This window comes from Balaenoptera ricei, chromosome 9 (assembly GCF_028023285.1).
Source record: "Balaenoptera ricei isolate mBalRic1 chromosome 9, mBalRic1.hap2, whole genome shotgun sequence".
NCBI classification, from domain to species: Eukaryota; Metazoa; Chordata; class Mammalia; order Artiodactyla; family Balaenopteridae; genus Balaenoptera; species Balaenoptera ricei.
Genome location: NC_082647.1, coordinates 81,587,540 through 81,599,638, shown reverse-complemented (window position 1 = coordinate 81,599,638; position 12,099 = coordinate 81,587,540). Strand labels below are relative to the sequence as shown.

At 40.7% G+C, this 12,099-nt stretch overlaps 1 protein-coding gene across 1 annotated transcript in view; it reads right to left on the bottom strand.

Annotated features, from left to right (window-relative positions):
• PCLO (piccolo presynaptic cytomatrix protein) overlaps window positions 1-12,099 on the bottom strand; it is a 379,054-nt gene that overhangs the window by 167,466 nt on the left and 199,489 nt on the right. The window contains exons 5-6 of the mRNA XM_059934038.1: window positions 4,008-9,075; window positions 1,623-3,637 (exon numbers count right to left, since the gene is read on the bottom strand). Of these exons, the coding sequence (XP_059790021.1) occupies window positions 1,623-3,637; window positions 4,008-9,075 (7,083 nt within the window). The remainder of the gene's footprint in view (window positions 1-1,622; window positions 3,638-4,007; window positions 9,076-12,099) is intronic.

The window sequence follows — 12,099 nt, the reverse complement described above, 5'->3', positions numbered from 1 at the left end:
TCAACTTCTTTTACGATTAGACAGGTAATCAGTATCGCTGGTACAATCAATAATAAAACTTATACAACCCACTGTATCTTTCATTTTGTACTTCTAAATCCAAAGTGAATACTGCGAGGAAAAAATATTGACACCTGAATCTCTTCTATCCCAGAGCTCATTTGAATTAAGGGTATAGGGCCATACGTTAAGTAAATGATGAATACACCAAGTGGAAAAGCCTGTTCTTTCTAATGACAGAAGCCTTGAATATAACTTTAAAATACTGTTTAAAAATGTATTTTCAAAGATTTCCAAGTAACTCTTTGGATGAGTTCATAGGGCACAGCTGTAAAAATAGATACCTATACATTATAGCCGAGTTAAAAATATTTCTTGCAATATATTTAATTCTAGAAACAGTTATACATTAAAACAAATCTCTGTAAACTGAATGAAATCTCAGTGCACCAGTGGTTCCCTGACTTAAAACAGTTATGACCTGTCCCCCACATGAAGACAGTTACACACTGTTTGAGAAAGTCCATAATAACAAAATGCCCCCACGAAACTAGAAAACTTGTAAGAATTTTTAATTTATTAATATGACTATCAATATGCCTATATACCTAAAAATTGACTTACAGTTACATATAGTGACATATTTTTCAGCCCCCAGCCAATGTTTAATGTATATGGGTTGCTGGCAACAGAGTGATATCTCAGAAAAACCTATTTAGACGCTTCGGGGTTTGAAGATCTAGAGTTCAGAAACCAGTGCATTAGGGGAACTCTTAATCTGAACATAAATCTAGTTTTAAATAGAACTATCAGATTTATCAATAACCTTCTAAAGAATTATATATTAGGTTTTCTTTAAGTAGGATACACCTTCTTTTATACCTGATTATTAACATTTCTTATCTTCAGCTATAGAGATCTTCACCAATGTGTCCAACATACCTATATGTTCTTTTCCCTTTGAAGCATATTTTTAAATAATTAAACTCTATTATTCAAAGGAACATAAAAATTAATTTTTCCTCTGTTAGAACTAGGACTAAGGCTTATCTGAGGTAGATTAAGAAAGTTTCCAGGAACAAAATAAGCATGGATGAACTATGAAGATTATTTTACACTTTCTGCTCTAGAAATGCTCTCTCTGGAGCAACAAAGGTTAACATTCTGGAGGAAGGAAGAATAGACTGATTAAATGATCTCCACAGATCTTCCCACTAAAGAATTCCAGTATCCACGGGTTTAAACGTTTGGTCATCCTTTGCCTTATCTATTTATGTTCAATGCTTATTCCATCATACTTGAATATGAATATTAATTGTACTCACCAAAATCAGTCTACAATTGACACTTGGGAGATTTCAAGATTAGAACAAAATTTCAATCTCATTACATCATAAAATAATAACCTTCTCTCTCATTTTTGTCTCACATAATATGGTCTTTTTGTGGTATTTCTACATGGATGTATACTTTTCTATCTTTTCCCCCAAATTTCTAATGAAATAGTCCTCACTGAAATTTAGAATTAGGCACCAGGAGCCTTTACTGCCTCCTAAAGTCTGCAACCATACAGTTAACATCAACTCATCCATTGTCTTCTAACTGAAAAGAAGCACTCTTACCGTGTAGCCCTCGGTATACTGAAAAGGAGCCCTGGAACTTTCGTCTGCTGTTGGACTCAGAGGCTTGGGGTCAGACATGGAGCGTTGCATCATCTTGGCTGTCTTAGGACTTGCTGGGGGAACTTTAGCCATATCGGGGTGCAGTACTTTCTGTGGACTTACATCATCAGGGAGGGGTTTCTCATAAGGTACAAAGGCTGATTCTAAGGCTTTGCCTGGTGAAAGTGGTGAGATGGGTGAATAAAGGACTTTTGGAGATTTGGGTGGGGAAGGAGCCAGCTGTAATGTGGAATCTGCCCGAAGGTGAGATGAATAACCGATCTCTAAAGGTGTTGGGCGTTTCTTGTCTTTGGGTGGAGATGTGGCACCCAGATATTGAGGACTTTGTGTGTCTGAATCTGCTTCTGTTTGACATCCTAAACTGCCCCCTTTGGAAGTCTTTTCTGGTGCTGAAATGTGTTTAATTATTTCTACCTTGGCATCCACGCGTGCCCGTATCGAAGGCGTTCTTATGGTTCCGACTGGTTCAGTTTGCACAGATATCTCTGCTACTGTTTGAACTGCTATACTGGAGACTTTGGAAAGGAGTTTGGCCTTGTCTGCCTCTGTAGTGCTGTCACCGTATTTCCCTACGCGAGCTTTTCTCCTTGATCTAGTAGGCATATCCCATTCATCCTGATCTTCATCATCCGTTTGGACGCTTGTATCGACACTCTTTTTAGTTCTCCTTCTCCTACTCACGTAACTCCGATCCGCTGCATCTTCATCGTCAGTTTGTACCCCACTGTCCACTATCTTTTTAAAGCAGCGGGGATCATCTGCCAGATTTTCCCCCATCTCATCATAGTGGCCACGGACTTTAGCTCCAGAGCTTCTCTTTTTGGGTTGCTTCTCCTCTTTTACAACCACGTCTGTCAGAGGTATTTCTGAAACAGTACTCAGGATGCCAGGTGGGGCAATGTACTGAGTAACCCCATCCGACTGAACTGTGTACCATCCTTGGCTTTGTGGTATTTCAATCGCCACCACGGCAGAGGCTGTGGTGGTTGTATCTTCGGTCGCCCAAAACTGACCACCTTCTGGGGCAGCATACTGACCTTCCAGAATGGCCTGCTCTGTAGTGGTTTGTGGAGCAGCAGTTCCAGAGGGGTCATAGTTATACTGGTAGATCTGGCGGATCTTTTGCTCCTCGAGCTGCTGGTGAAGCTGTTGCTGCAGCTGCTGGATCTGCTCCAGCTGCAACTGCTGCTGCGCTAAAGTCTCCTGTCTCATCATGAACTGGGCTTGCCGTTCCTCTTCTTGCTGATACAGGAGATGCTGCTTCATTGACTGCAGCTCCTCCAGCTTTTTTTGAACCATGAGCTTTTCCTGTTCTCGGAACCTTTGAATTTCCTGCCGTTCCCACTCTAATTCCTCAGCAAAACGCTGCTGCTTAATTTTCTCCAGTTCCAAGAGCTCACGCTCCAAGTCCAGTTGCTGTTGTTGCTTATCTTCTTCGGGGACGATTAAAAGCGCACTTTCCTCTCCCACCACTTCAGAAAATACTTCAGACGCTGAGGTTAAAGTGGAAACTGAGTCCATCGTCTCAGCTGTCAGAGTTTCCATAGTGATAGTTTGCAAACTGGCATTGATATCAACACCAGTCACTGCAATGTCTGTTACAGATGCACCTGTTGTCAAGAAATATGATCTAGGCATTGGCTGGCTCTGGTGCAGGGCGGATAATGAAGTCACAGCGTCAGCTGCGTGCACACCAGACAAATCCCTCATGGTGTTGCTGAAAATGGAGCCAGGTTGTGTGGTGATGGCAAATGTGGAAGGAATTGGAGTTGCTACTGAAGAATAGACAACACCATTAGATGACCTCAAAACACTCCCCACACCATACTGAGGTCCTGGAGGTGGAGTCATTCTTGCTGTGGAATACTGTGGAGTACTAATCCCAACTCCTGAAATGACTTGTCGTGTTTCTGGATAGGGACCTGTAGTCTTGCTTGAATAATCCATTACCTCACCTGAAACACAGGGTACAGTTATAGTCCAGTTCCCAGAACGAATGATGCTTTTGGGGTTGGAAAGCCCACTCAGTCTTGAAGAACATAATGAACGGGACTGCATGCAAATCCACAGGTTAACCTACCTAGGTGCGGAATAAAAGCAATGTTGAACATGCAGGCACATGCAGGTGACTTTGCGTGGAACAGATTAACAAAAAAAAAATGAAGAAACAAAAGCGCACATGTACTCCAAAATATGTTGCCAAAACATCCAAAGAAAGATGAAAAGTAACAAAATTGAAAAAGGGACCACATTGTCATCCTGAAATGAGATGAGGAACACCATAATGATATTTCAAGGAAAGGTCTGTTGCTACATCATACTGACCTGTAGTAATTCTCCCTGAAGTCAGATCTACTGCTGCATCAGTTCCTCCAGAATAATCAAAAGCATTCTTACTTCTATAGAAAAAATGTCCAGCTTCTGCTAAATTAGTGTCAGACATGGAAGGTTTCATTCCCCCAATCCCTCTATAACCATATGGCCCCGCTCGATCATATTGATAGTGATCATCCCTATAACCAAAACGATCCTCAGGAAGAGTCGTTGCAGGCTGCTGTGCCATGCAGCTCCTTCCAAAAGGTAACTTATAAACCACATCACAGCACACAGCTCTTCTTCCTGCAGTCAGATCAACAGGTTTTTCATCATCTTCTATTACTTTGGTCACCACATTTGAAGTAGCTTCATCCATTGTTACAACAGTTCTATGAGACTTTGAGGTACTGAGATCCACTACTTCCCCATCAGTGATGCCCTGTGATGTGGTGCTATCAGTCCATCCATTTGTGACACCAACAGGAGGTGCAGTAATGGGTTTTGTAAGGGCTGATGTCATTGGGTGTACAGAAGTGCTTAAAGATAAGTTTATTGGTGCTTCCTCCCTAACTGTAGGAAAGGCCTGGCCACTTGGTACCCTGTATGGGGGCTCTACATGCTTTGATGTAGTGAGCTGGAGTGGCATTACTGTTGCATGTTCTAGACCCACTAGGCTTTCTGTGCCTGGGGTGTAACTTGCAGTAGCTGTGCACGTGACAACAGTCACTGTCTCGGTGATCAGGGATATTGGAGTCACTCCTGATGAAGTTGCACTGAGATTTATAATAGAGGGCTGGACAGCACTAATTTGTCTCCCATACGTTTCACTTATTGTGGTCTGCCTCTTCACATCCATCATGGAAGCAGAAAGATCCATACATTTTTCAGTTACTTTAACTTCTACTTTGGGTGCTGTACGCAGATCAATAGCATCACCAACAAGTTGCAACTTGACCTTTTCTTTATACTCTTGCTTCTCTAAATGGAGGTGATCTAGAGCAAGAGGCTCTGGAGGAATGGATATAGAGACACTGCTGAGACCAGTACTAGCGACTGTACTTTTCGCTGTTGAAAACTCAGCCTTGGAAACTTCAGCTGGGAGAAACTGTGTAACTGAAGTTGGGGGTTCTTGAAATGAAGATAGTGTTGTGACAGGGATAGCAGAAAATGTCTCCAAAGCTCCTGAGATGTACAGGCTCTGTTGTGAAGAACTTGAAATTTCTGTAGCTGTCATAGGAGGAACTACAGAAAATACTGGCTCAATGGAAATCAGATCTTTGGGGGGTGATCCCAAGGGCCAGCTGGTAATAACTTGACTCCCTGAAGAATCTGTTGGAGTCCCAGGTTCAGATGGCAATGTGATAACCACATAAGTTTCCACGAGGGACTTGGAAAATCTTGGCGAGGACTTGTTAGAGTGAGGGGAAAGCGGAGAGGTAGGGGAAGGCAATTTATAATCTGCTGAAGTCACTAAATTTAATGTCATATTTGAAGTTATAGGCAGACCTGTTGGTTTGGGCGGCATATCTGTTGGTTTTGCGGTAGTGACTGGAGGTTCAGGAATTGCTGGTTTAGGGGCAACTGGAGGTTTGCTTGGCTCAGGTCTATGTGTAAATACAAGTCCAGATGGAACTGAAGATGGCTTAGGTGGAACAGGAGGACGTGCAGTGGTACATATTTTTGTTATAGGTAACCCATTACTTCTTGGAGCAGCCGTGGTCTCTACTGTAGTAACAGAATCTACTAGGGGTGTAGCTGCAGAAGTCGCAGTCACTGGAGCTGGAACTGTTAACTTTTTTTTAGGATGAATAGTTGGTTTAGGTGAGGTTGGTGGAGGAAGAGGTGGGGGAGGAGGAGGGGGTGGGGGAGGAGGAGGAGGAGGAGGGGGAGGAGGTTGGGCTGATGTGTCCAAAGAAGAACTTCGAAGGAATGGACGAGCTTTGATTGGAAGACAGGAAATAGAAGGAGTGCCAGATGGCAGCTGAGATGCAGGCTTTGCTTGACCAAAAACGTCTTCAGATAAAAAGCATGTAGTTGAAATCTGCTCCTTCATTGGAATGGCTGTTAGAGAAGAAGGTGTCTGATCAAACACAGTTTCAGATGGGCTAATTTTTGTTAGTTCAGCCTCCGACTCCTTCCTTGTATCTCTGTAAGCTTCCAAAACTTCCAGAATAATTCCATCCCCCGTTTCCTTCTTGGCTTTCTTCACTGGGTCTTTTTCAGATACAGATAAGTCAGTAGAAATAGTGTCAGCAATTAGCTCCTCAAGTTTAGTTCCTACAGATTCTATGAGAGAAGGTTCCATATCAGATAAGGAAATCACAATGTGATCAGCACTAGTTCTACCATCTGGTATGGTAGTCCGATCTAAAGATATGTCTTCTGGATAGTCTATAATGCTGCCTGGGAAATATGTTGATGAAGAAATTTCCTCAGAATCTTCAAATTTAGTTACAATGTCCACTGGCTCAGTATAAACTGTGGTTATGCTATCCAGGGTAGTAATGGGCGAGGAGCTATCTGTGGTACAAACTGAAGAAACAGATGATGTGAGAGAGGGTGTGTCAGAGGGTGGGGCAGATGTAGCACTTTCTGAAGGCTCAGAGTAGGTCAAAATCAGTGACTCATGAGCAATTATCTCTTGAATTTCTCTTGTATAATCAGTCACATATTCATCCTCAATTTCTTCTGTTGAAAAATGTTGGGTTATTTTAACATCTGGGATGGACAGTGTTGCACTGCTGGTCGAATCTGTAAGAGATGCTCCTGAGAGAACACTTGATGTCAAAGATGCATCAGGCACCCTGTCAAAGTCCACAGTAGACTCTGTCATATCATCCCTGATGGGGGGCTGGGTGGGACTGGATCCAGGTGTTAATTGCATCTGTTGCCTTTTTATGAGTTCTTCGTAGGCAGTATCAGCATCTAATAATTGCTTTTCTTCACTGGTAGAAGTTACCATACTACCCAGATCCACAATCTCATGGCTTTCTGGGATGATAAAAGAGCTTGAAACAATGTCTTCTTGAGGCAAAACAGCATGTAAGCTTTCTAGCTCATAAAACTCTTTCTGAAGGTCTGTAATTTTCTGCATGGGATCTTCATAAATCTGTTCTGGAAGTCTTATTTTTTGCTCTCTCCCTCTCTGCTGTAAAAATCCATTTTCTTCTTCTTGCCTCGTGAGCAGACTGCCATCAATGGAACCATTGTATGTGTCCTCTACTAAAGATTCATAAATATAATCCTCTATTAACATCCCACCGTACAAAGGCTCTTTTTCAAACATTTCGTCTCGTTCACTTGCAGCTGGAAAAGCTTTATATTTCTGGCTTTTATGCATCATTTCTTCATACATCTCCTCAGCGCTTTTTAATGCCTTTTGGCTACCTTCTTTCTGCATAATAGATTGCTCATCTGTCGGTGAGTATAAAGACACAGCTGTGGGCAATTTATAAACTTTTTGTACTTCGATTATCTTCTCTGGACTTATTTCAAAGCCTTCTGGGTCTGACTCTATGCTAGGTGAATATTCAGAACAAGAAGATCGATGGAGCTCCTCCATTTCTGCAGCCTGACGTAATTCTTCTGTTGGAGACGCATCTTCGATGGGAGAGAGATTACTGGGTGGTGTCTTTGGTCTTTCCCTCCTTCTCTGAGCTCGAAGTTCATCTTTGTCTTTCTTTGATTTCTTACTAGAACTCTTCCTTTGCTGCTGTTCTAATTCCCGTTGCTTTTCTTGCTCCTTCAATAATTCTTCTTCCTCTCTCAATTCTTCTTCCTCTGAAGAATCTTCAATCGTAGGTAAAAGAGGGCCATGCGATCTGTGTCGAGCTTTGCGTTGCTGTTTGCTCTCTCCTTTTTTGTGACTCGGGCTACTGTCGCTGTCCTCATCAAGTGACGAAACTGATGTAGGGGATGTGCCAGGAGTGAAGCTAGAGGCATGAAGACTAGAAGATCCGTCCCCCCTTGACCGATCTTCCGGAGAGTCTGTCAAGCTTTCCATTTCTAATTCTGGCTCTTCATCAAAGTACAAAGCTGTTTTTTTCTGTGATGTCTCTGCAGAATATTTATCTGTGATAGTGCTATTGAGTTCAATCGTTTTGAATCGACGTAGCCCTCCTCCTCCGGCAACTACAAGTTCTTCACTCTCCTGACTTTTAGTTTCTCTGTATTTAAGTTCAGGACTTTCATCAAAGGTCTCATCGTCTTCATCATGCCACGAATGGCGCCTCCCTGCATCATCATCAAAGCTTGAACTACTTTTTCGCGTCAATCGCCTGTGTTTCCCTGCTGTTCCTTTTCCCTTCCCTTTGGTTTCTTCCTTCTTCTGGCTTTCAATACTACTACTAATCTCTTTGAGCTGGTTCCTAATGAACTCATCATCTTCAGAACCTGAAGCATCTTCATCAGCACTCATTTCTATGATCTGCTTTCGAATGAAGTCCTCCTCTTCACCTGATCCTTGACTATCTTCATGTTTATATTCATCGCTGCTTGATGAACCAACACTAGTTCTCCGTTTTCTTTGTGGAACAGGTGAGTTTTCACTTTCGCTACTGTCTTCAATTGAATCATAAGGCTGCCTTCTTGTAGCCAACTCATCAACAAATTCAGACTTTTCTTCATGGTCCTTTCTGGAAGGGATGTCTTGTTGGCTCTCTTTCTTAACAGTGTCTTTTTCTTCTTGACTCTCTTTAAGCTCCTCTGAAACTGTAGATTCCAGCGTTTCGGCTAAACTCTGAGTTTTCTGTTGGTCCTTAGGCTGCTCAGGAGAAACCTCACGGGGTTCTGTTTTCTTTTCTGACTTTTCTTCAAGTGTACTTGCCTGAGCTTCCAAAATGGATAGGACCATACTTTCTAACTTAGCCAAATCTGAGGGGCTGGATGGGCTGCTTTCTTGTGAAAAGGAGTCCTTTTTGAGTCCCTTGAGCAAATCCTTTTCATCACTGGGAATAAGACTTGGAATTTCACCAAGCGAACTTGATATTCCGTCAGAAGAATATCCTGTGTCACTCAGACCTTGTGGGCTTTTCGGCTGCTGAACACTTGAAGTGTCTGATTTGTCATCTTCCTTTTCCTAGCAGGAAGGAAAAGATACAGGAAAACTTAACATGGTTAAACTAATAACATGGCCTCTCCATTACTTTCAAATAACTATTACAAACTGAGGAATAATTATAGGAATTTTTCAACTACATAACGGTATTTTTTTAAAAAAAATCTTTGAGCACAAAAAATAAAAATGGTTGATACATATTAAGGTTAGTTTTCATTTAACTTAAGTTTAATTAAATGTCTATTCTCAATCACAACTGATTTTATTTCATTGATGTTGTATCCTTTTACATCTCAATACCATTTTTCTTCAAAAACATGATTATCTTTCTCGGTACATTTACTTTGGGAAAGAGTTCAAATGGTTGAAGAAAAATTTTAGTAAGTTTCCATTAACATAATTAATACTTTTGGATTATGAGGACAGGCAAACAAAGAATCAGCGGATGGGCACTGTACTTGGCTCCAAGTTGCATGGGATGTTGAAAATTTACTTAACAGAAACAAGCAGGTAACATGGCCATAGTATAATACTCATCTCACCTACCACAAAGGACTTTTTTTTTTTTTTGAGAGAGAGATTCAAACAAGGCATTGCCTTTTAAGTACACTTTGAAAGATGTAAAACACTATATTTTACTTGGTATGACTGTTAATATTATTATTCTGTATCATTTGAAATGAATGTTTAGAAAGCATAAACTTTGAAGAAGCTATGACATAACTGGCCTGACTCAAGGTTTTAGAAAAAGAAAAATATCCAGTTATTATTTTTCTAGAGTTGTTAAATCACATTTATCTTCAGCATCCCATCTGAAAGAAATTTAATAAATTTCTTATAAATGTCTTCGGATTTTAAAATACTTGGAATTTTACCTTCACACTATTTCAAAGCCAGATCCCTTCAACCAGCACAATAACTAACTTGTGAATGTGAACAGGGGCTTTCCAGGGAGCTGGGACACTTCAGAGACACATCACAGTCTTAAACAACTGGTTTCTTTGGGCTGTGATGAGGCCATGCCAGCAGTTTGCTTTAAGAATCAGAGAGGCCTTAAGTGAAATTATGAAACAGAGACTTTTTGCATAAATCCGAATTAAAAATACCTATGGGCAAAATGAAACCCAAGTGATCCAGTTAGTTTCCCTGTTTTACAGAGAATGTCAAAATAACCCCACAGCCCTATGGAATGAAGAGGTCAGAGGAAGAGTTGCAGGAGGACATGCTCCGTCTGACCCTGGCCTATGAGGCCACCTGGATTCTACTAAGTCTGTATCTTGAACTAACCATCTTGATATTTTCAATGGGTGTATGGCCATGGGTTTCTCCTACCTATCCACAGCTCGAATGAACAGATGTCAGGTTGCACGAAAAACAAATACCATGCAAACACCTCTTTCTTCCTTCTTTCCTGCCTTCGTTCCTTCCCTACTTTCTTCTTTCATTCTTTTTCTCTTCCTCCTTCCCCTTCCCCTCGTTCTCAAATATAAAAGTTGTTGGGCTGATACTCATTTTACGTTCATTTCCATCTCAATATCTGTCTTTATTATGTATGGCTAAGGATGTATCTCGAGCATATAGGGTAAAACGCACATTATACGGTAAAATGCTTTTTGCTGAATTTACAACATGGCAATTTAGAAAGATAGTCTGATACATTGTTTACAACTATCATGCAAAAGCAATGACTACTCTTTGGTTTACTAAGAATTAACTTTCCTAGATCATTTCAGATGTCTTTCCAGAAAAGGATTACTTATCTGCCGTTGTGAGACTATAGTAGCTGGGTTGACAAACACTCAACTAATTGGTTTGTTTCTCTTAAGAGCTACTACACACAAGAAAAAAAAACAGGTAAAGCAGTGTTCTCATAAAATCTTTCTGGATGGTCACAGTGGAGGGATATTTCCACCTCCTCACATCCCACACAATACCAGCACAATATTTTGAGTCCAGTATACTTTCTATGCCTTTCCTTGTCTGCCTTCCCACCCTTCACTAAATCACAGTAAATACCGTAACCACAAGGGTGGGGTGCCTAAGCTTCTTGTGAAAAAAAGGTCAAGAAAATGATCTTTCATAATCAAATTTTGATGGTGTCATTTGTGTTCTTTATTTTGAGTCTGCACATATTATAAAACATAACAATGTAATAAAATTATACATATAAGGAGGAAATGCAACTGTGGTTACATATAACAATTCATTGAGTATAATAAAGAATAAATTATAATTGTATACAATGAATTCTGAAGGTTCTACTGACATTTTACAAAAATAAGATTAGGATCAGACATACATAATGTAACAAAGGAAATTAAGATACACTAGACAGAAGACTCAGATGCATAAATATCAAAATCCCTACCCTACAATCCCCCTTATGTGCCCTTCTGGATGTGTTCACGCTTTCTTTCTTTTCTCAGTGCTATGTTTTACCCACTTCTCCCTCTTGCCACTTTCGTCCTGGTCTCTTTCCTCTCCTCTTCACAGGATTCAATCATCACTTACCTATGATGATGCTGTGATGATTTTTCACCTAAATGACTTCCTCTCCATATTATAAGGTGGCAAAAGTCTGCAAAGATGTTGCCCTACAGGTTTGTGGGTCTAAGATAAAGTGTTTGGAGTGGTTAATAAGGAAATCAAGTTAGGTGACCAAAGGGCATCTGGCTGAACTGTTTAAAAGGAACAACTGGTCATGTACTTATTGTACCATGAGATACTGAAAAAATTCAAAATGTCAGTTTTTCTCATACTAACTACCATGGGTATAAATTCCCCTGACAGAGGTGAGTGACCTTCTACTTCATTACTGTTAGCTTGTTAACTATCAGATCATATACCAACTAGCCCTTTTACGTCTTTAAGATGCCTACACATTCCTCTTTTCACCTGCTGCTGCTAAAACTAAAAAAAAAAAAAAAGCTGTTCTTCATATACAGAGATCAGCATACTGAGGTGCGTATGTGTCCATCCATTTACCCTTTCTGCAGCTCTCCACTCTCATTTGTGAGATATCTTGGTGAAAGTTCTAGTGCAATT